Raw genomic sequence first — 17,506 nt, 5'->3', positions numbered from 1 at the left:
AAAGAAGATTCAGAAATGGCTCTTCTTTATCAGGCAGGAAAAAAAGCTGATGCCTGCCCCTATTTTATTCCCTTATAGAAATTTCTATTTTAGATAAATAAATCACCATAAATGAGAAGCCAAACTTTCCCAAGGCCCGGCTGTGTTTTGGTGAGTGATACACAACACCCCCCTCGCACAGCCGTAGTAATCCAGAATGATCCTGCCCAATTTGGAAGGGAGCAGTCTGTACTGAAGCCAGGAAGTAATTTTCCCTCTAGCTTCCCAGAAGGGAGCCCCAGGGTAACTGTGAGGCTGGACATTAGGGGAGGCAGAGCTCCAGGTTGTGCAGGAGGTTGGCTGGTGGGGGTGACCTAGACACAGCCTGGTCCTCTGAATATAGAAAAAGAAAGAACTGAGGACTATGGGAAGCTGCGTCTACACAGGGCTTAGGGCAGGCCCCCCAGCCTAGAAACACTTTGGCACAAGCCTGGCCTGAGTATCTTCACCTAGGGTTGGCCACAGGGCCTTTGCTAGAGCTGTCACCAGCCTCAGATGGGCACTGGGCACTATGTTTCTCCTTCCCGGTGCCCTTCGGCCGCCCAGCCACCTCCAACTCAGATATGCTGCAGGCTGGGAAAGTGGGAGGGAGGCTCTGGGGCACTGGGGATACTGCTGGCTGGCTGGATAGCAGGGTCCCCTGGCCCTCGGGTCCTCTCTCCTCTCCTCTTCCCAGCACAGCTCTCCTGGGGGTTAGTGAAACCTCACTTTACCATTGTGGCAGGTATCCTCCAGCGCTTTCTAAAACCCAAGCCGACCTAGGATAAGGTGGATTTTCCAGCACACACGGGAAAACAAGGTGGTCTGCACTGGCCGCCAAAGCTCCGCTCTCAACCAGCCTGTGGCCCAGAACCACTCTGTGGTTAGAAAAGAAGAAAGAAAAGAACCCAAGCGCATCTCCCCAGCACCCTCGTCTCCTCCACCTCTTCTCCCCCACCTCCAGGACCCCGAAAAGGCACCGGGGCGGGCGGAGGGCGCAGCGGCGACCCCGAGAGAGCCAGCGGAAGGGCCCCAGTCTGGGTCCTAATGCGGGTGGCGTCTCCCTTGACAGGCGGCGTTTGGGGACAACAGCGGGGCGGGAGATAAGGTGACATACCAGAGCAGATTTGGTGCTAGCCCTGATACTCCTGGCCGACAGGAAATGCGGAGCTATTTAAAAGACCCTATCGATTACTTTATCTTTCCCAGAGGAAAGCTTCTTGCCAAGAGACAAAAGATGTTCCCTACCTAAAGATACAAGGCCACGCAAGAGAGGTCTGGACAAGTGGCGCTTGGTTAGGGCTCAGAGAGAGGAAAAAGTCCACACTGTGCGTGGAATGCTGTCTGGAGGCCTGGGGTGCCGGGGCAGCAAGGGGGCCTCACCGCATCGCTTCTGAATCCTTGGGAGGGGGGAATTTTGTGTGTGTGGGCTGTGTACACGTGAAACACACACACACACACACACACACACACACACACACACACACACCCCGCAACAAAAAGTAACCGTGCGCCCACGATGCTGGGCTGCACGTCTGCGCCCTGGTGTGGTATCTGCACAGTAGAGCGGGCCAGTGTGCACGTCCCAAGCGTCTAAATCGCAGACGCCCCGCGTGCTCCCATTAAGGCCCCGAAAATCTACTGCTGCTGTGTGCAGGCAGGGGATGTGTCCATGCACTAAGTGTTCGAAAGCGCGCATTTCGCCGATTTGTCAGCAGCGCAGATTGCTCCAGCAACACCCTGCTGGGGATATTTAATTTGCTTCAGAATCGTAGAGTCCTGCGGGCCTCTGGGTCCCCTGCACCGTGCCCCAGAAAGGCTCCCGAGAGATACTGATGGGACCGAATAGGACCGAATTCAATGGTTTTTTTTTTTTTTTTTTTTTTTCGGGCAGCAATTTACCATCTATTGGTTCGAAAAAACATTCGGAAAGTTCGTTGGCGTTTCTGCAGAGTGGGTTGAAGGACAAGACCGCGGAGGTAGGAAAGGCGGCGACCCCAGGAAGGTCTGATCGCCCCCGGCCGCTGTCTCCTGCATGCATTCGACACTGACCAGGCCTCTGCAGGCCTGGAGGGGGAAGCTCGGGCCGCGGCTTCAGCCGAGCCGGGAGGCCGCCGAGCCTGGAAGGACTCCTGGTCCCTCCGGGAGCCGGGCGGGCCACCCGGCCTCGCCAGCCCGCGCCGCCGCGCCCCGGGCACAACCCGCCCCAGTGCGCCCAGGGCTCCACCCAACCTCCGCGCCACACCGAAAATGCTCCCCAAAGCTGGGCTCCCCGACCAGCCCTCAAAGGACCATTCCCTCCGCACCTCCTGAGCCGCTATTCTGACTCTAATTAGTCACCTGATTTTTCCAGCTGTGACCTCCTGCGACAGGATCCTAAGGGGCTGGTTCCTGAGAGCAGCTTCTCGCCGCCGTCCTAGGGGCTTGCAGCCGTCGGGGAAGAGCGGATGGGATGTCAAAGCCAAGAGCCGAGCCGGGAGGGGAGAAAGAGAACGAAATTAAGGAAACCGGGACGGAAGCTGAAAAGCGACTCCTGCCGACCCAGCAAACCCTAACTTTTATAGAAGACCATACCCACTGATCAAACCCAGCATAAATTCGATTTACCAAATGCACTCCCTAAAGCGTAAGAAAAGTAGCTTACGCAGAGGTACTAACAAACATCAACATCTGCAAAAAAAAAAAAAAATGCAAAGGAGTCCGCAGAACTTGGTCGCTCTTAGGAAAAAATGCAACCTACAATATGACCTGAATTTGTAATAAAACAAGTGGAATTTGTTGAAAATATATTTAGCTATTTAAAAGGGCTTACAACTGAAAAGGGGCAGGAAAAAATGTTTTGCGGTGATACCAGTGTTTTCCTATCTAGATTATGGTGATCTTTTCACCAGCTGAGCCCCGTGTCACAATTATGGAACTGTATATTTAAACTTTTTATTGTTGTTGTTGTCTATATATTCATTATGCCTTCATAAAGTGGGTTTCTAAGCACACTTTCCTAGTATGTAGAAACTCTTACCGACTGACCCAGAAGTGGGGGGACTAAGCCTTGGGACAGTGTTACTGGGTGGCTGAGGGAGGCCTGGGACGCTGCTGCGTCTCTGTTTACACGTCTGTGTTGTGGGGCTTCTGCCTTGTACTAATTATTCGAAATTATGCCACTGGGACAGTCAGTGATGCTCAGTAACTCACATCATGTGTTCAGAAAAGCAAGCCAAATCAGGGATCAGATGCTGAGAGCCTTTCGCACCCATTGTAGGGAGAGGAGATGGCAAGCGCTGTCCAAGCCCATAAAAGTATTTTGGGAAGGGACAGAGCTTTAACATTCAGCTCTGTTACATGTGGGTTTTGCACATATGTTTAACAGTAGAAAGGAACGAGAATCTAGATATTTTCTGGTGATTACATGCGAGGTGCGGGCTGTCTTCTTCCCCAAGAACTAGCAGGGAGGCCCCGCCCAGGAGAGTGAGGGAAGGCCCCCAGAGCAGCACAAGGAAGGTTTCTCAGAGCGCTGCATACCAGCTCCGCGGATGGCTCAAATCCCGCTTGGAGCAAAGGCGTAGTGGCCGGCTACACTGGAGCAAGCTAGGACCCACGTCTCTCCTGGGGAGTGGGAGGAGGTCACTCCGCTCGGCGGGGTCTCTGGAGGCCCAAAGCCGGACCTCCTCCATGGACCCCACACTTCAGGGCACCCCTGGTTACACCTCCCTGCGTGGCAGGCAGAGACTGGGACCAGTGCCTGCCAGGGTCCTCACTGTGCTTGGGGAGACGGGATATGAAATACTTCCGTTCACCACCTGCCTCCCAAGATTGGGAATTGTCACTTCAAGCTTTTTAAGACACATTCCAGGTCTGCGATTCCAGACTATTTTGGAGAGGCGAAGCGGCTGAAGGCTGGCCCTCAGAAAGGTGTGCGGTAAGCCCACAGCCTGGCGCCAGGAAAGCTGGAAACTACCAAACTCCTCCAGGGACCTGGGGGCAGGGCCTGAATGGGGTTACCGAGCCTCAGGGCCAGCCTCCCCAGCACACTTTGGCCCTTTCACAGGGAACAGCAAACCAGGGCACTGATTAAAGTGAGATCTGCTCCCCAGTGACCCCAAGACCTGGGCCTGCTCCTCAGGTAGGCCCCGGGGGGCCAAAGCGCAAGTCAAGGGAGAAAGAATCCTGAGGGCAATTTGCTGGGTACCAACCAGGGCCACTGAGGTCCCCTTCCCAATTATGCTGGACTCGGGCCAGCCTCACTCCCCTCTGCCTGGGCCCCTGACCACCCAACCTGCTGACTCCCTTCCTTCATGGAGATTTAGCTGGGCAACAGCTGGGGCTGACTGTTACAAACCATGTACACCTTTGGTTTTTAAATTTCAGGATGAGGGGCAGAGCCAGAAATGTGCATTTTTTAACATACACCTCAGGGAATTCTGGCCTAGATATTTCCACAGTCGCAGAAGTAAAAATGAAACTCTTTTCCAAATAAGTGGTATGTAAAATGCTAAGTTTCTCCTGGCGTGGTGGAGCACGCTTGTAATCCCAGCATTTGGTAGGCTGAGACTGGGGGATGGCGGTATGCGGACAGCTTCAGGTACTTAGTGAGGCCCTCTGCAACTTAGTGAGACACTGTTTCAAAATAAAGAATAAAAAATAAGGCAGGGGGTGTTGCTCAGAGGTTGAATATCCCTGGGTTCCATCCCCAGACCCACAAAAAAAAAAAAAAATCTAAGTTTTTTTGCGGAGCTGGGCTGTCTCCCACTGTTCTCTTTCCCCAAGAGCTCCCTTCAGCATTTGATTTATCCTTCAAACCTTCAAAAAGAAATTCCAGGGCTGGGGAGTGCAGCTCAGGAATAGAGTACCTGCATGCACATGACCCTGGGTTCAATCCCCAGGAAAACACACACACACACACACACACACACACACACACACACACACAATCTTTTTTTTCATAGAACCAATATGCATGTACATATACCCATGCTTAAATTTTAAATGCATTTTTAAACTCCTGTAATTTGGTGTGATATTTAAGGTATCTCAAAGTGTATCCATATATATATATATGGATATACATATATATGCATATATATGCATATATCCATATATTACATATATATATATATGACTTTTTCTTTTTGTCTTTTTTATATGGGGAATTGAACCCAGGGGCATTCTGCTGTCTTCAAGCTATACCCCAGTCTTTTATTATTATTATCTTATTATTTGAAATAGGGGCTCACTAAATTGCTGAAACTGGCCTTGAACCTTCAATTCTCCTGTCTCACCTTCCCAAGTACTCGGAATTCAAGTTTGTGCCACCATGACCAGCCTTAACTAATTCTTTTTTATGGCTGCGGGTGTTCTATTCTGTTGGGGTAAAGTGATTTTTTTAACCAGTCCCCTTATATGGATATATTGTATTGTTTTAAAATATTTTCATTTAAAAAAATTAAACTGAAATGAAAATGTTTTTATGTAAAGGTGAACCTACAAAATAGAATTCTATACATGAAAATATTTGTTCAAAAGTCATATATTTTCTATTTGGCAAACAAATTGCTCCAAGGAAGTTTACCAATTTGTACTTCTAGTCAACAACAAAAAGGCAATGAATCCGAGTAATTATCAGACTTGGGTGGAAGAGGGGCTATATCCCTGCCCCCAAAAGGTCTTTTTCTTATTTAGCTCAATTTTTCTTTTCCTTTCCTTCCTCTCTCTCTCTCTCTCTCTCTCTCTCTCTCTCTCTCTCCCTCTCTCCCTCTCTCCCTCTCTCCCTCTTCCTCTCCCTCTCCCTCTCCCTCTCTCTCTCATAAAGTATGGTGCTGAGGATGTCAAATTTTTACCTTGGTCCATCTGTCTGATAAATGGAAGTATTCACCTGTCTGGGTTTTAATTTGCATTTCTTTACTCTTTCCTTCTTTCTTTCTCTCTCTCTTTCTCTCTTTCTTTCTTTCTTTCTTCCTACACTTGATCTTAGCCAGAAAGCTGGGAAGCAATCTTTCTTTATTGCTAACAAATAAATGGATTTATTACTCTTGGCCAATTTTTTCAGTTACTTAGTTGAGTCGTTTTTTAGCTGATGGACAGGAACTCTCTCCATATGATTGAAACTAATTTTTGTTGAATATTTTCAGCATTTTTCCTTTTGTATTATCTTTGATTCCATTTTAGTATGTTTTGCTGTGTGAACGTTTGTTTTTATGCAATCTTGAATGGTTTCTAGGTCCTTTTTTTTTTTCATCCACACTCCAAAATACACAAACACTCCCAAATTATCTTAATCATGCCTAGCACTTTTATGTTTGTTCTTTGGGTCCTTCCCACAGCTAAGCAACTCCCTCAGATCTGCAGACAGCCCTCAGATCTGCAGAGCGGGCTTCCTGCCCGCCCTAGCTCCGGTAGGGGCTCTCTCCTGGGACGTAAAGAAGCAGAAAGCAGAAAGACAAGAGGGACCCCAGAGCCATGGAGCTAGTTAGTGTCTCCAGGGTTCTTCCCAGACAACCTAGAAAGAGGGTACTTAATTTGCGGCTCATTCCAAAATTAAGAAATGAATGAAGGGAAAACTTCTGTTAATGTTTTGTACACCGATGGGATTACTGTGCCAGCCTCAAATCAGTATTGTGTGTGAGGAAGGGCAGGGATGGGGAGGGAGCGAGAGCAGGCACCCAAGTGCTGTGTGCAGGTGTGACTCTGTCTCTCCGAACTTCATTAAGATGTGAGACTACAATGTACCAATAAAAGCGTATTTAAGCCAGGCCTGGTAATCCCTGTAATCTGAGTACTTCGGAGGCTGAGACCGGAGGATCACAGGTTTGAAACCAGCCTCAGCAACTTAGGGAGGTTCTCAGCAACTTATGAGACCCTATTTCCAAATAAAAAATAAAATAAAGCTGGAGGTGTAGCTCAGCAATAGAACGCCCCTGTGTTCAATCCTCAGCAACACACACACACACACACACACACACACACACATTTTAAAGACAGAAATGAATAATCAAATTTAAAAGTATCTATGAAACGTTTTAAAACAAATGCAATTTTCCCTACCATAAATAAACCACATTATAAGAACTTCAAGGCAGCAAGAAGAGAACATTAAGCCAAGCTCAGGCCCTGCGTGGCACTGCGTGCTCTTCCATCCAGCCTTGAGGGGAAGGCAGGGTTCATTACAGCAAGAGGGGGAAGAGTCTTCTCCCCCCTCTACAGCCTTAGACTGTCAGGTAGACGTGGGCTGGGAGACTGTTTATAGTCACCCAAAGGTGGAAATAACCTACATATCCATCATTTGATAGAGGGCCAAATAGAATGTGGCATATCCATACAACAGAACATTATGCAGCCATTAAAAGGAGCAAAGCAAGACACTCCCATGCTGTGAAAGGTGTCAGGTGCCAAAGGACACATATTAAATGATTCCATTTGCATGAGATGTCCAGAAGAGGCAGGTCCATAGAGACATAAAGTACAGTCGTGGCTGGCTAAGGCTGGGGAGGTGGGGTGATGTCTAAAGGCTGCAGGTTTCTCTGAGGGAGATTAAAATGTCCTAAAATTGTGGTGATGTTGCCCAACTGTGAAATACACCAAAAAAATCATTGAATAGTGTGTGTGTGTGTGTGTGTGTGTGTGTGCATTCTGCCTCTTAGTTACAGCCCCAACCTTATTTTTATTTTGAAACAGGGTCTCACTAAGTTGCTGAGGGCCTCTCTGCATTGCTGAGGCTGTCTGCTTTGTCCTGTCTCGGCCTCCCAAGTACTGGGATTACAGGCATGTGCCACTACATCAGGCTGGAACGGGAGAAGGGTATGGTGTGCGAATTATATCTCAATAAAGCTGTTACCAGAAGAGGAGGGAGGGAGGGGAAGTGGACTGAGGGACTTGGGTTCCCTCTCGTATCTTTCTCCTTCCAGGAAGTCCCCTTTGATGGTTTGGGGGGACCTGGCACCTGGAGCCCCACAGCTCTGGTCCTCTTCGGTTGCATGGGGAAAGGGGCAATTTTGTTTTCTTTCCAACTGACCTGGCTCTAGGAGGCAGCGAGCGACGAGCAGGGCAGCACTCTCCGCCCTGGAGTCGTTTCTAGGCCGGAATCGCGACGTCCGGACCCAGTCCCTTCCTGCTGTGTGACCTTGAGCAAGTCAGTCCGCCTCTCTGAGCCTCCTTCCCTCCTGCCAAGCAGTTAGGACGAGGCGTCTGCGAGGGTGTCTTTGGAGAGCGCGGAGCCCGGAGGGCGCTCAAGGGCGGACGGAGGACGTGGCACCGCCCGGGCGACCTCAGTGAGCCGCGTCCCTGGGCCGGCGAGGGAGGCCGGCGGCCGGTCCCCGCCCTCGGCCGGGAAGGGCCGGGGAGGCCGGAGCCCTGCTCATCCATCAGCCGGACGAAGAGCAGAGTCGCGCTCTCGGCCCTCTGTTTGCTTTCTCGCCAATTATTGCTGGGCCGCAGACCCTTTGTTGATACAGTAGTCCGAAAAAGTGCTAATGTTCATTTATCAGGGGGCCCGCCGGGGACTCCCACGAGTTGCGATTCTTCCCAAAATATAAACACGAGGCGAGCGTCCCAGACAGAAACCCCCATCTGTTTCCCCGGCGCGGGCCGAGAGCGAGGCGTTGTTGAAGATAAAGCCGCGGATAACGCCGCCTGTCTCCAATGGACGTCTCCCCGGCGCATTAATGACATTCCCGGTGATAGTTGCAGCTTATCTTTCAATTAATCATATATACCTTTTGCGGCTGATGGCAGGAAAGGGGGACCGGTGCTTTTCAATTAATAATAATTTATTTGCGCAGAATGCGCTCGCGCCACCCTGGAATTTCACTCATCTTAAAGCACCAAGTCTTTAAAAGGCAAAGAAATCGGTGCGTAGATTTTTCGATCTCCCCCCCTCTGCCTTTCTCTCGGCGGAGGGCTGTTTGTTTGTTCTCTGAGGCTGGTCAGAGCTCAGCTAAGAGGGGGCCAGGTCGGCCGGCCGCCCTTGGAAAGAAAGGGGCATCCTGCTTGGGCCTGGAGAATCAAGTTTCCTCCCACCCCACCCCCAACCATTGCGACTTCTATTTAAAGAAAAAAAAATTGTCTGCCGGCTCCGAAACTGTGAGAACTTCAAAGCAAAGTTGGAAATTACTCTCAAAACTTTCTCCGTGGAGACCATCACAGGTAGCCCCAATTTCTATTTTACCCAGTATTTATCTGGTTCTACCCCATGGCCTCTCTTCCGAAATGTCAGGGCCTTTTCTGAAGCCAAGAGAAATTATTACCAGATTTGCAGAGGGTGTAGGGGTGGAAAAGTTGCTGATTTTGTCCGAATATGAAGGGGTTTCCTTCCTTCCTTTTTTATGACACCTGACCCAGAGATCTGTAGACTCTGGGAACCCCTATATCCGAAAATAGGTGATAAATCTTTGCTGCCTTGATTTGCAAAGGAAATGCTAATTTTTCTTTCTCCAGAACTATCTCTTAAAAAAAAAAAAACTTAAAACAGGGATCCCGGATGCAGCCTCGATGTCCCCCATTAAACGGTAATATTTCAGGCGTCGGCTCACACTAATCTTTCAAACTGTCATCGCAAGCCGCAGGTCAGCGGATTCACTTAACAGGGCTCCCTGGACCCTCGCTCCCAGCTCTTTTCAGCAAGACATTTAATTGAATCGGATGTGGCTCGTTTGCCAGACGTCACCGCCTCTGCGATACGCATCCTCTCCCACCCCCTAAAAACGCTCTTCAAAGGGGAGTCACTGGAGCTGGGTTTACAGCAAAAACTGTACTGTGGCCACGCAGTGAGGGAGGCTGCAGATCCTCGTGGGGAATGGAGAGCTGGAGGAATGAAAATGGTTCCTGAGGCTTCGAAGCACCACATTTAGGGGGAAAGCATTCTAGGCAGATCAAGGGAACTATCCCAGAACCCGGCTGTGCCCCTGGCCAGGAAGCTTAGGGCAAGACCATGCTGCACTGGGGCCCTGGGAGCCAGTGTCCTGGGGCTGGGCCCTCCTCACCCGGGCTTAGGAGGCCTTGGGGTTGGGGTTGGTTGAGAGGTAGGAAAGGACCCTGACCCATGCGCTGCCCTTCCAGCATGAGCGCCCAGGATTCATGCTCTGGACTCACAATTTTATCCCCGGTCTTCACAGTTTTCAAAACTCTGTGCTTTCGCGGGAAGAGTGTCTTTAACTAACCTTTGGCCCCGCACTATCTTTTTTCTAGTCCAATGCAACTCAGCTTCCCAACTAGCCCTCCACACACCCCCTTACCTCGTCCCTGGGCTTCCTTGCACAAGCTATGGCAGTCAGTGCTTTCTCCCTGATGACCTCCCCACACCCAGCCACAGTGAGGGGTGCCCTTAGCCTGGAACCTCCCTACCTGCTCTTCCTGGTTCACTATGAAACCCTCAGAATGAAGTGCTACTCGGAGTAGCACTTGCAGTTGCGGGAAGGCCTGAGCGTTCCTGGCTCTCCCCGGGGATGCAGGGACTCCCAGGGGTACAAGCCTGAGTGGGATCTGATCACTTCCCTTGTCCCCTGAAATCCTGAGAGATTCCTCCGACAGAAGCCCTACTTTACTGACCCTAGACTAAAAATGGCTAACCAACCTGCCCTGCCCTGGTGCCCTGTGCTTGGTCCTGCAGTGCCAGGGCCTCACCTCAGAACACGGCCCAGATGTAATACAACCCCCCCCCCTTACTGCCAGGCAAGGAGGGGGTGGAAGAAGAGAGGCAGGATTTGTGGGCTCCAGAGAAGGAGACACAGGCATTGGTGGCCAGGGGCCCTGCAAAGATGGCTCTCCTCTGGGAAGAACTTACCAGCTGGGATTTGGATTTTTTTTTTTTCCTTTTTCTTTTCATTATTAAGGGGAGAGTCTTTTCCCTGGCTCCATGAATGGTGCCCCTGAGGTTGTGTTTGTACAACTTGCTCTACTGAGGTGGCGGGTCCCACCCACAACCACCCAGCCTGAAGACTCACCAAGAAGCCCCCAGGGGTCCCGAGGAAGGAGGAAGCCCTGGGCCTGGCAGGCCCTGTGGGTCACACTAAACACCCCTCCCAAGTCTCCAGACTCTCCCAGTCTCTCCGGTGCTGCAGACGCCAGCCACACCTGCAGGTGTCTGGGAAGAACTCCTCTCCCCAGCTCCCCAGCCCCTGCTCCTCTGTCTATTCAGTCTGGGTGCCGAGGAGCTTTTCTCCCAATGCCAGACCCACCCAAACCTGCCCGGAGGCCTGACTCCGAGCAGAGGCGGGTCCTTTCCTGTGAGTGGTCTTGCTGGGGTTTTCCAGGCTCTGGTGGATGGACCTCGGGCTGCGAGAGCAACAGGAGACACTTCCAAATGTGGCGCGGCCCCTTTAAAAGAACCCAGCAGGATTTTTTTTTTCTAGCTGTATGTCTATATTAGGTGACACGAAACTGCTCTTCGCGCCTGTCATCGAGGCCCCTGGCCCAATGGCAGGCTGAATCCCCCTCCTCGGCCCGGTCCCGCCTCCCCTACCCCTGGGGCTCGGCGCTACCTGCTGCCCGGCCACATCCTGAGCCGGAGGGCGGGCGGGCGGCGGGCACCATGCAGGGAGGCTGCCGGGGGCCGTGGGCAGCGCCGCTCTCCGCCGCCCACCTGGCGCTGTAGCGGGCGCTGCCACCATGTTCCCCAGCCCCGCGCTCACGCCCACGCCGTTCTCGGTCAAAGACATCCTGAACCTGGAGCAGCAGCAGCGGAGCCTGGCGGCCGGGGAGCTCTCGGCGCGCCTGGAGGCCACCCTGGCGCCCGCCTCCTGCATGCTGGCCGCCTTCAAGCCCGAGGCCTACGCGGGGCCCGAGGCGGCGCCCGGCCTCCCCGAGCTGCGCGCCGAGCTGGGCGCCGCGCCCTCGCCCCCCAAGTGCGCGCCCGCCTTCCCCGCCGCGCCCGCCTTCTACCCGCGTGCCTATGGCGACCCCGACCCCGCCAAAGACCCGCGAGCGGATAAGAAAGGTAAGGGGAACACCCGGCCCCTCCCTTCCCTTCCCCCTCCCGGGGCGCTTTCACCCCCAAAGCTGGCGGCCGAGGAGCGCGGGCCCCGAGGGTCACCCGCGCCGCCGCGGGCTGTCACAGGGCGCTCCGGGCGCGCGAGAGACACGAGGGTCCCCGCGTGCAGAGGCCGGCGTGGAGGAAACGCTCAACTGCGAGCATCGGGAGCCAGGCACGAGGAAGCTTTATTTTTCTTGGCCTAACAAAGCCTCCCGCGGCTGCGGCCCTGCCGCGAATCTCAGTTAAGCGATTCTCTCGCGGCAGAGCGAGGAGTAATATCTGAATCAGGAGGGTTCGGATCTCTGTTGCATTTATGGGTCCTTTTGAGGATCCGAGGGAGCTGCTAAACAGAAACCAAAGTACTGTGCAGACCACAGGCTCCCAAGCGCGGTGGCCGCGGAGCCCTGGCCCTTCTGGAGCCCTCCGAGACCCGGGGCTCCGGGCTGTTCCTCCTGTGTGCAAAGAGAATGCAGTGTTTGGGAACCGAGGCCCTGGTTTTTAAATGGGATACTACGAATACTACGGACAGTTTTATTCGTCCCATAGTTTCCCGACGGGCCAGGGCGCAGAGGTTCCTCGGCTAGAAATGTTAGGAAATGCCCGCGGGACTGGGAGGCTGCGGGAGGCGGCGGGAGCGGCTCACCCGCCATCCCAGGGCGGGGAGGAAGCCCGGCCCGGCCCGGGAAAGGGCGAGCTCGGGGGTCCCGGCCGGCTGGGAGTCTAGACCAAACCGAAAAGCCCGGCGGTGGGGAGAGGGGGCGCTGGAGCCGGGGAAGCACTGATGGGAACGGAGAGAAGGCCCCGGGAACGTTTGCGGGCGCTTGGAATTCCTTGCCACCCACTCGAACCCCGCGGGAGTGCGCGGGCTGCGGGCCAGGCTGCGCGGGCAGGAGCCCCGGCTCCCCGGACCGACGCCTCTCCGGTTTCTTTGGTTCCTTAATTCTGAGACCAGGTGACGGCCGCAGCCTCTCTCCTCAAACCGAAGTAGCCCGATGGCAGAGCCCCGCCGAGTTTTATTTCCTGGGCCGCTGGAAATCTGAAGCCCCTTGCTCTGGCTGGGAACTGCCCGAGGGCAGCTTTCTCCCGTTCGCGAGCAAGACCCGGACCCCGACTTCCAGCCCCTGCCGGTCGAGGGGCGTGAGCGCCGCCCGCGGGCCCCGATCCGCCCGCCCGAGGCCGGGCCGGGCGCCGCAGGCGGGGTGGCCGGGCCGCCTGACCGCCCTCTCTGCCCTCTGTCCCGCCCAGAGCTGTGCGCGCTGCAGAAGGCGGCGGAGCTGGAGAAGCCGGAGGACGGCGCGGAGCGGCCGCGGGCGCGGCGGCGGAGGAAGCCGCGCGTGCTCTTCTCGCAGGCGCAGGTCTACGAGCTCGAGCGGCGCTTCAAGCAGCAGCGCTACCTGTCGGCGCCCGAGCGCGACCAGCTGGCCAGCGTGCTGAAGCTCACGTCCACGCAGGTCAAGATCTGGTTCCAGAACCGACGCTACAAGTGCAAGCGGCAGCGGCAGGACCAGACTCTGGAGCTGGTGGGGCTGCCCGCGCCCCCGCCGCCCGCGCGCAGGATCGCCGTGCCCGTGCTGGTGCGCGACGGCAAGCCGTGCCTCGGGGACTCGGCGCCCTACGCGCCCGCCTACGGCGTGGGCCTCAACGCCTACGGCTACAACGCCTACCCCGCCTACCCGGGCTACGGCGGCGCGGGCTGCAGCCCCGGGTACAGCTGCGCCGCCGCCTACCCCGCCGCGCCGCCCGCGCCGCCCCCCGCCGCCGCCGCCGCCGCCGCCGCCGGCAACAACTTCGTGGGCTTCGGCGTCGGGGACTTGAACGCCGTGCAGAGCCCCGGGGCTCCGCAGGGCAACGCGGGCGTGTCCACGCTGCACGGCATCCGAGCCTGGTAGGGAAGGGACCGCCTGGGGCGCCCCGACGACCCCGCCCGCAGAGGCGGCACCGACGGGGGGCGGGCAGCGCTCCCGCCGCCGCCCCGCGCCCCCCGACGTCAGGTTCGCCGGGGCGGGCGCCGCCTAAGAAAAATGTCCGCCCCGGAGCAGCCCGCGGCCAGTGACCCCGCGGTCTGGAGCCTCGGCCTCCGCCCCCCGCGGGGACCCGCGCGCCCAGCGGCACCGACCGCCGAACTCCAACCTCTGGGACCCAGAGCCCCGACGTCCCGCCGCCCTCCCCCAAGCCTGGGCCGGGCGCCCGGGCCCTCGCTGCCTCGCCGCAGCCCGCCCACCCGTATTTATGTTTTTACCTGTTGCTGTACGAAACGAGAGCCCCCTTGCCATTAAAGTGAGTGCGCTGACCCCGCACGCGTGCTTCATTCCGATGGCGCTTCAGAAAGGGCATTTCTGAGAGCGGAGAGGCTGGGCGTCCCAGGCCCAGGCTTCCACCGGCGCACCGCCCGCGCCAGGGCCCTTGGCTGGGCTTTCTAGGATTTCTCCTATAACCCAAGAGAGTTCCGGCTCCAAAGTTTAGCAGCCAAGGCCTGGAGAGGATTAAGGAAGTGTCCGCGCAAATAGTACTCTTAGAACTCAGGGGCTGCGGAGTCCCGGCCCTCTGGTCTGGTCCCCAGCCTCGACTCCTTGGACCACAATTCCAGCCCCACATTGTGCGGCGTTGGGCATTAAATGAAGAGCAGAGGCCCCAGCATCATAACTTCTTAAAAGCACGCCTGAGCCCATCTTACAGCTGGAAAAGCCAGGCTTCCCTGAACCTGCTCCTGGGAGAAAGGATTCTCCTGCAGGAAGCACCCTTGGGGTCCCCTGGTGGGCCTCAGCAGCTGTCAGGGAGGCTGAGCACAGAGGCATGGGCCCCAGGGGGTGTCCTGTGGTCAGTGGTCTTGTGGCCAGACCACAAGAATTCAGTGGTCAGGGAAGACCCAGAGCCCTAAATTGACCAATGTGTTGGCATTTAATTAATCTCACCTCACCGTAGTTAAGGCCATTTCCACCTATGAATTTTATTGTTCTGCTGCCTCACAGAGAAGAAACCGGAGGCTGCAAAGTCCAGTTGTGGTGTATGCCCACTATGCCCCTCTGGTTTTTGTATGTAAATAAGGATTTTTTTCAAGCACCTGGCTCTGAGCCCTGGCCTGGAGGGAATGGGGCATTGGGGGGCTCAGACCTGAACTCCAGCTCCTCTATCCCCAGCCCCTGGTCCAAAGGAGGAACTCATCAACACTTCTTTATTATTATTATTACTATTATTATTAATAATAATTATTATTATTTTGGTGGTATTGGGGTTCCTGGAAACCCTTCTACCTCTAGGCTACACTCTCAGACACCTATTTTTAATATATTTTTTATTTGGAAACAGGGTCTCTTAAGCCAGCGCGGCTGGCTTTGAACCTGCCAAAAGTGACCGAGCATGGGGCTTTGCATTCGCACTGTCTACGTCCCCTCCCTTCGTATTTTGGCCTGGAAGTGCTGGGCTGGCAGCAAGGGACAGCAGGCCCAGAGCTCCAGACAGCTAAAATATTGCTGGTGGAGTCCAGGAGCTTAGTGTCGGTCGAAGTGCCCCCTTACACTGGAAGAGCAGCCCAAGCCCTCCAAGCACCTTCCTGGGAGCCTCGCAGGGCTGGCAATGCCTGTAAGCCTCCAGGAGGAAGTGCTGCCCCCAGCCTACCAGGGTGAGGAAGATTTGAGTGAGAGCCACCACTTCTCAGCAGTCACCCCAGGGTGTACTGCAGAGGGCAAGGGGTACCCCAGTGCTCACAGTCTTTGGGCTCTCTGGGCTGGGCTGTGGAAGGGAGGAGAAAGGGCTGCGCTTGGGTGGGGATCTGGGTCCCTGACCTGAGTTATCTCTGCTGTAAGATCCAGACCAGGCTAGTGGATCACTGGTGGGAGACATGCTCAGCCAAGGATTCTGCCTCCTGGTCTGTGACCTGTACCCACCCCTCACCCCCAGCCCTCCTTGTGAGGAGCGCAGTAGTTCCATCTCAAGGAGGATGAACTCACTCAGGTGTTCTCAGGGCACGGGGCTGGCAGGGAGAAGCTCTCCCACCCGCCAGCCCAGGCCAGCAACCCCAGGGGATGTTCCCAGAATTCACCCACAGGTGAATCAGTGTCTTTGCCCACAATCCTCTGGACACGGATGCCAGCGGGTCTCTGCCTTCTGTTTCAACTTAAATATGTCTTTAACAACATTAAAAACAAAAATTCTGCCTGCCTGGTGGCGCCCACTTGTTCCCAGCATTCAGGAGGCGGAGGCCAGAGGAATTCCATCAGGACAGCACTGAGTTTGCAACTCAGTGAGACTGTTTCAAAATTTAAAAAGACTAAAAAATAGGGCTGGGGGTGTCGCTGGGAAGTAGAACGTCCCTGGGTTCCATCCCCAGTACCGCAAAAAAAATTTTTTGCACTTAATGCTTTGTCGGTGCTGGGATGGAGCCCAGAGCCTCCCGAGGTAAGCAAGTGCTAACCACTGACCATGACACCTCCCTCTTGGTCATCTCTGTCTTCATCCTCTGACCAGCGGTGTGACCTTAAGGTCTCCATGCGCCTTTCTGCGTGTGCTCACAAAGGACAGCATGGCTGCCTGGGGTTTGGGGAAGGATGGGGTCTCCGAAAGCCAATGGGCACCAAATCTCTACAGGAGGTCTTTAACCCACCCGACCCCCATTTGCAGATGGGGACTAAATAATTTTAACTGCAGCAGTGGTCCAGGTCACGGGGCCTCTGCAGGAGGAGGTGAGAAACTGCACAGGCGGCACTGAGGGGTGGGACGGAGGGAGCTTGTGTATGTAGCAGCCCAGGGCTTTGGGGTGATAGTCCAGGAAAGATGAGGAGGGATCGCCCCAGCCGTGGCGTCAGGGGGACCCCAGGCTCTCTCCAGCAGGGTGAGAATCTCAGGTGTCAGTTCCCAGGTTGCGGATCTGGGCGTCAGCGCTGATGCCCCAGCTCTTGTCTTTCTGCAGTTTTCAGCTGGTTTGGGGAGCCGAGGAATGGGCGCAAAGGGTCAGAAGTATCCTAAACTAAGGACGCCAGTCCGTGACACCCTTCACCAATTAAATCGGCATTGTTTTGGTTTCCCATTATTGTATAAGCGACGTGGTCAGGTTGAAAAAAAATGTAGCCAGGACGGAAAAAAGGTGAAACCAAGGAGAAGAGAGATGGTAAAGCGCACGGGCACGGGATGCCCCAGCGGCCCGGCGTCAGAGGAGGGCATCTGGGCTAGTTTTTATTTTACTAAGTTTTGGGAATATCAAACGAACTCATGCAAACCTTCAGAGTAATCAGAGATAAACGGTGATTTTTTTTTTTAAAGGCTTCTGGGTCTGGGTTGGGCTGGTGCCCTCAGCCTGCGCCCCTCCAACTGCCAGGACAGCCCCCCCACCCCCCCACCCCCCACCCCCATCCCAGGATCGGAGGCCAGGCCCCTGCACCCCCAGGCTCTCACTTTTCTCATTTCCATTCCCTATCCATAGACTCTGCTTTTGCCAAATCAGAACAGTTCCCTCCTCTTATTTTGTTTAGATTTCTTCTCAAGTTTAGGCCACATTGTGTATCTAAATGCCTGGGGTTTTGTTTGTTTTGTTTT

General features: G+C 54.7%; 1 protein-coding gene across 1 annotated transcript; it reads left to right on the top strand.

Annotated features, from left to right (window-relative positions):
* Positions 1-11,613: 11,613 nt before the first annotated feature.
* Positions 11,614-13,866, top strand: NKX2-5 (NK2 homeobox 5; the record flags this gene model as incomplete). Its single annotated transcript, XM_080699565.1, has 2 exons — positions 11,614-11,941; positions 13,223-13,866. 2 exons carry the CDS (start codon positions 11,614-11,616, stop codon positions 13,864-13,866), a joined length of 972 nt encoding a protein of 323 aa, XP_080555691.1.
* Between the last annotated feature and the right edge of the window lie 3,640 nt (positions 13,867-17,506).

This window comes from Muscardinus avellanarius (assembly GCF_963383645.1).
Source record: "Muscardinus avellanarius genome assembly, chromosome: 7".
NCBI classification, from domain to species: domain Eukaryota; kingdom Metazoa; phylum Chordata; class Mammalia; order Rodentia; family Gliridae; genus Muscardinus; species Muscardinus avellanarius.
Note: the sequence above shows the minus strand (reverse complement) of the source record. Positions and strands in the feature narration are given on the sequence as shown.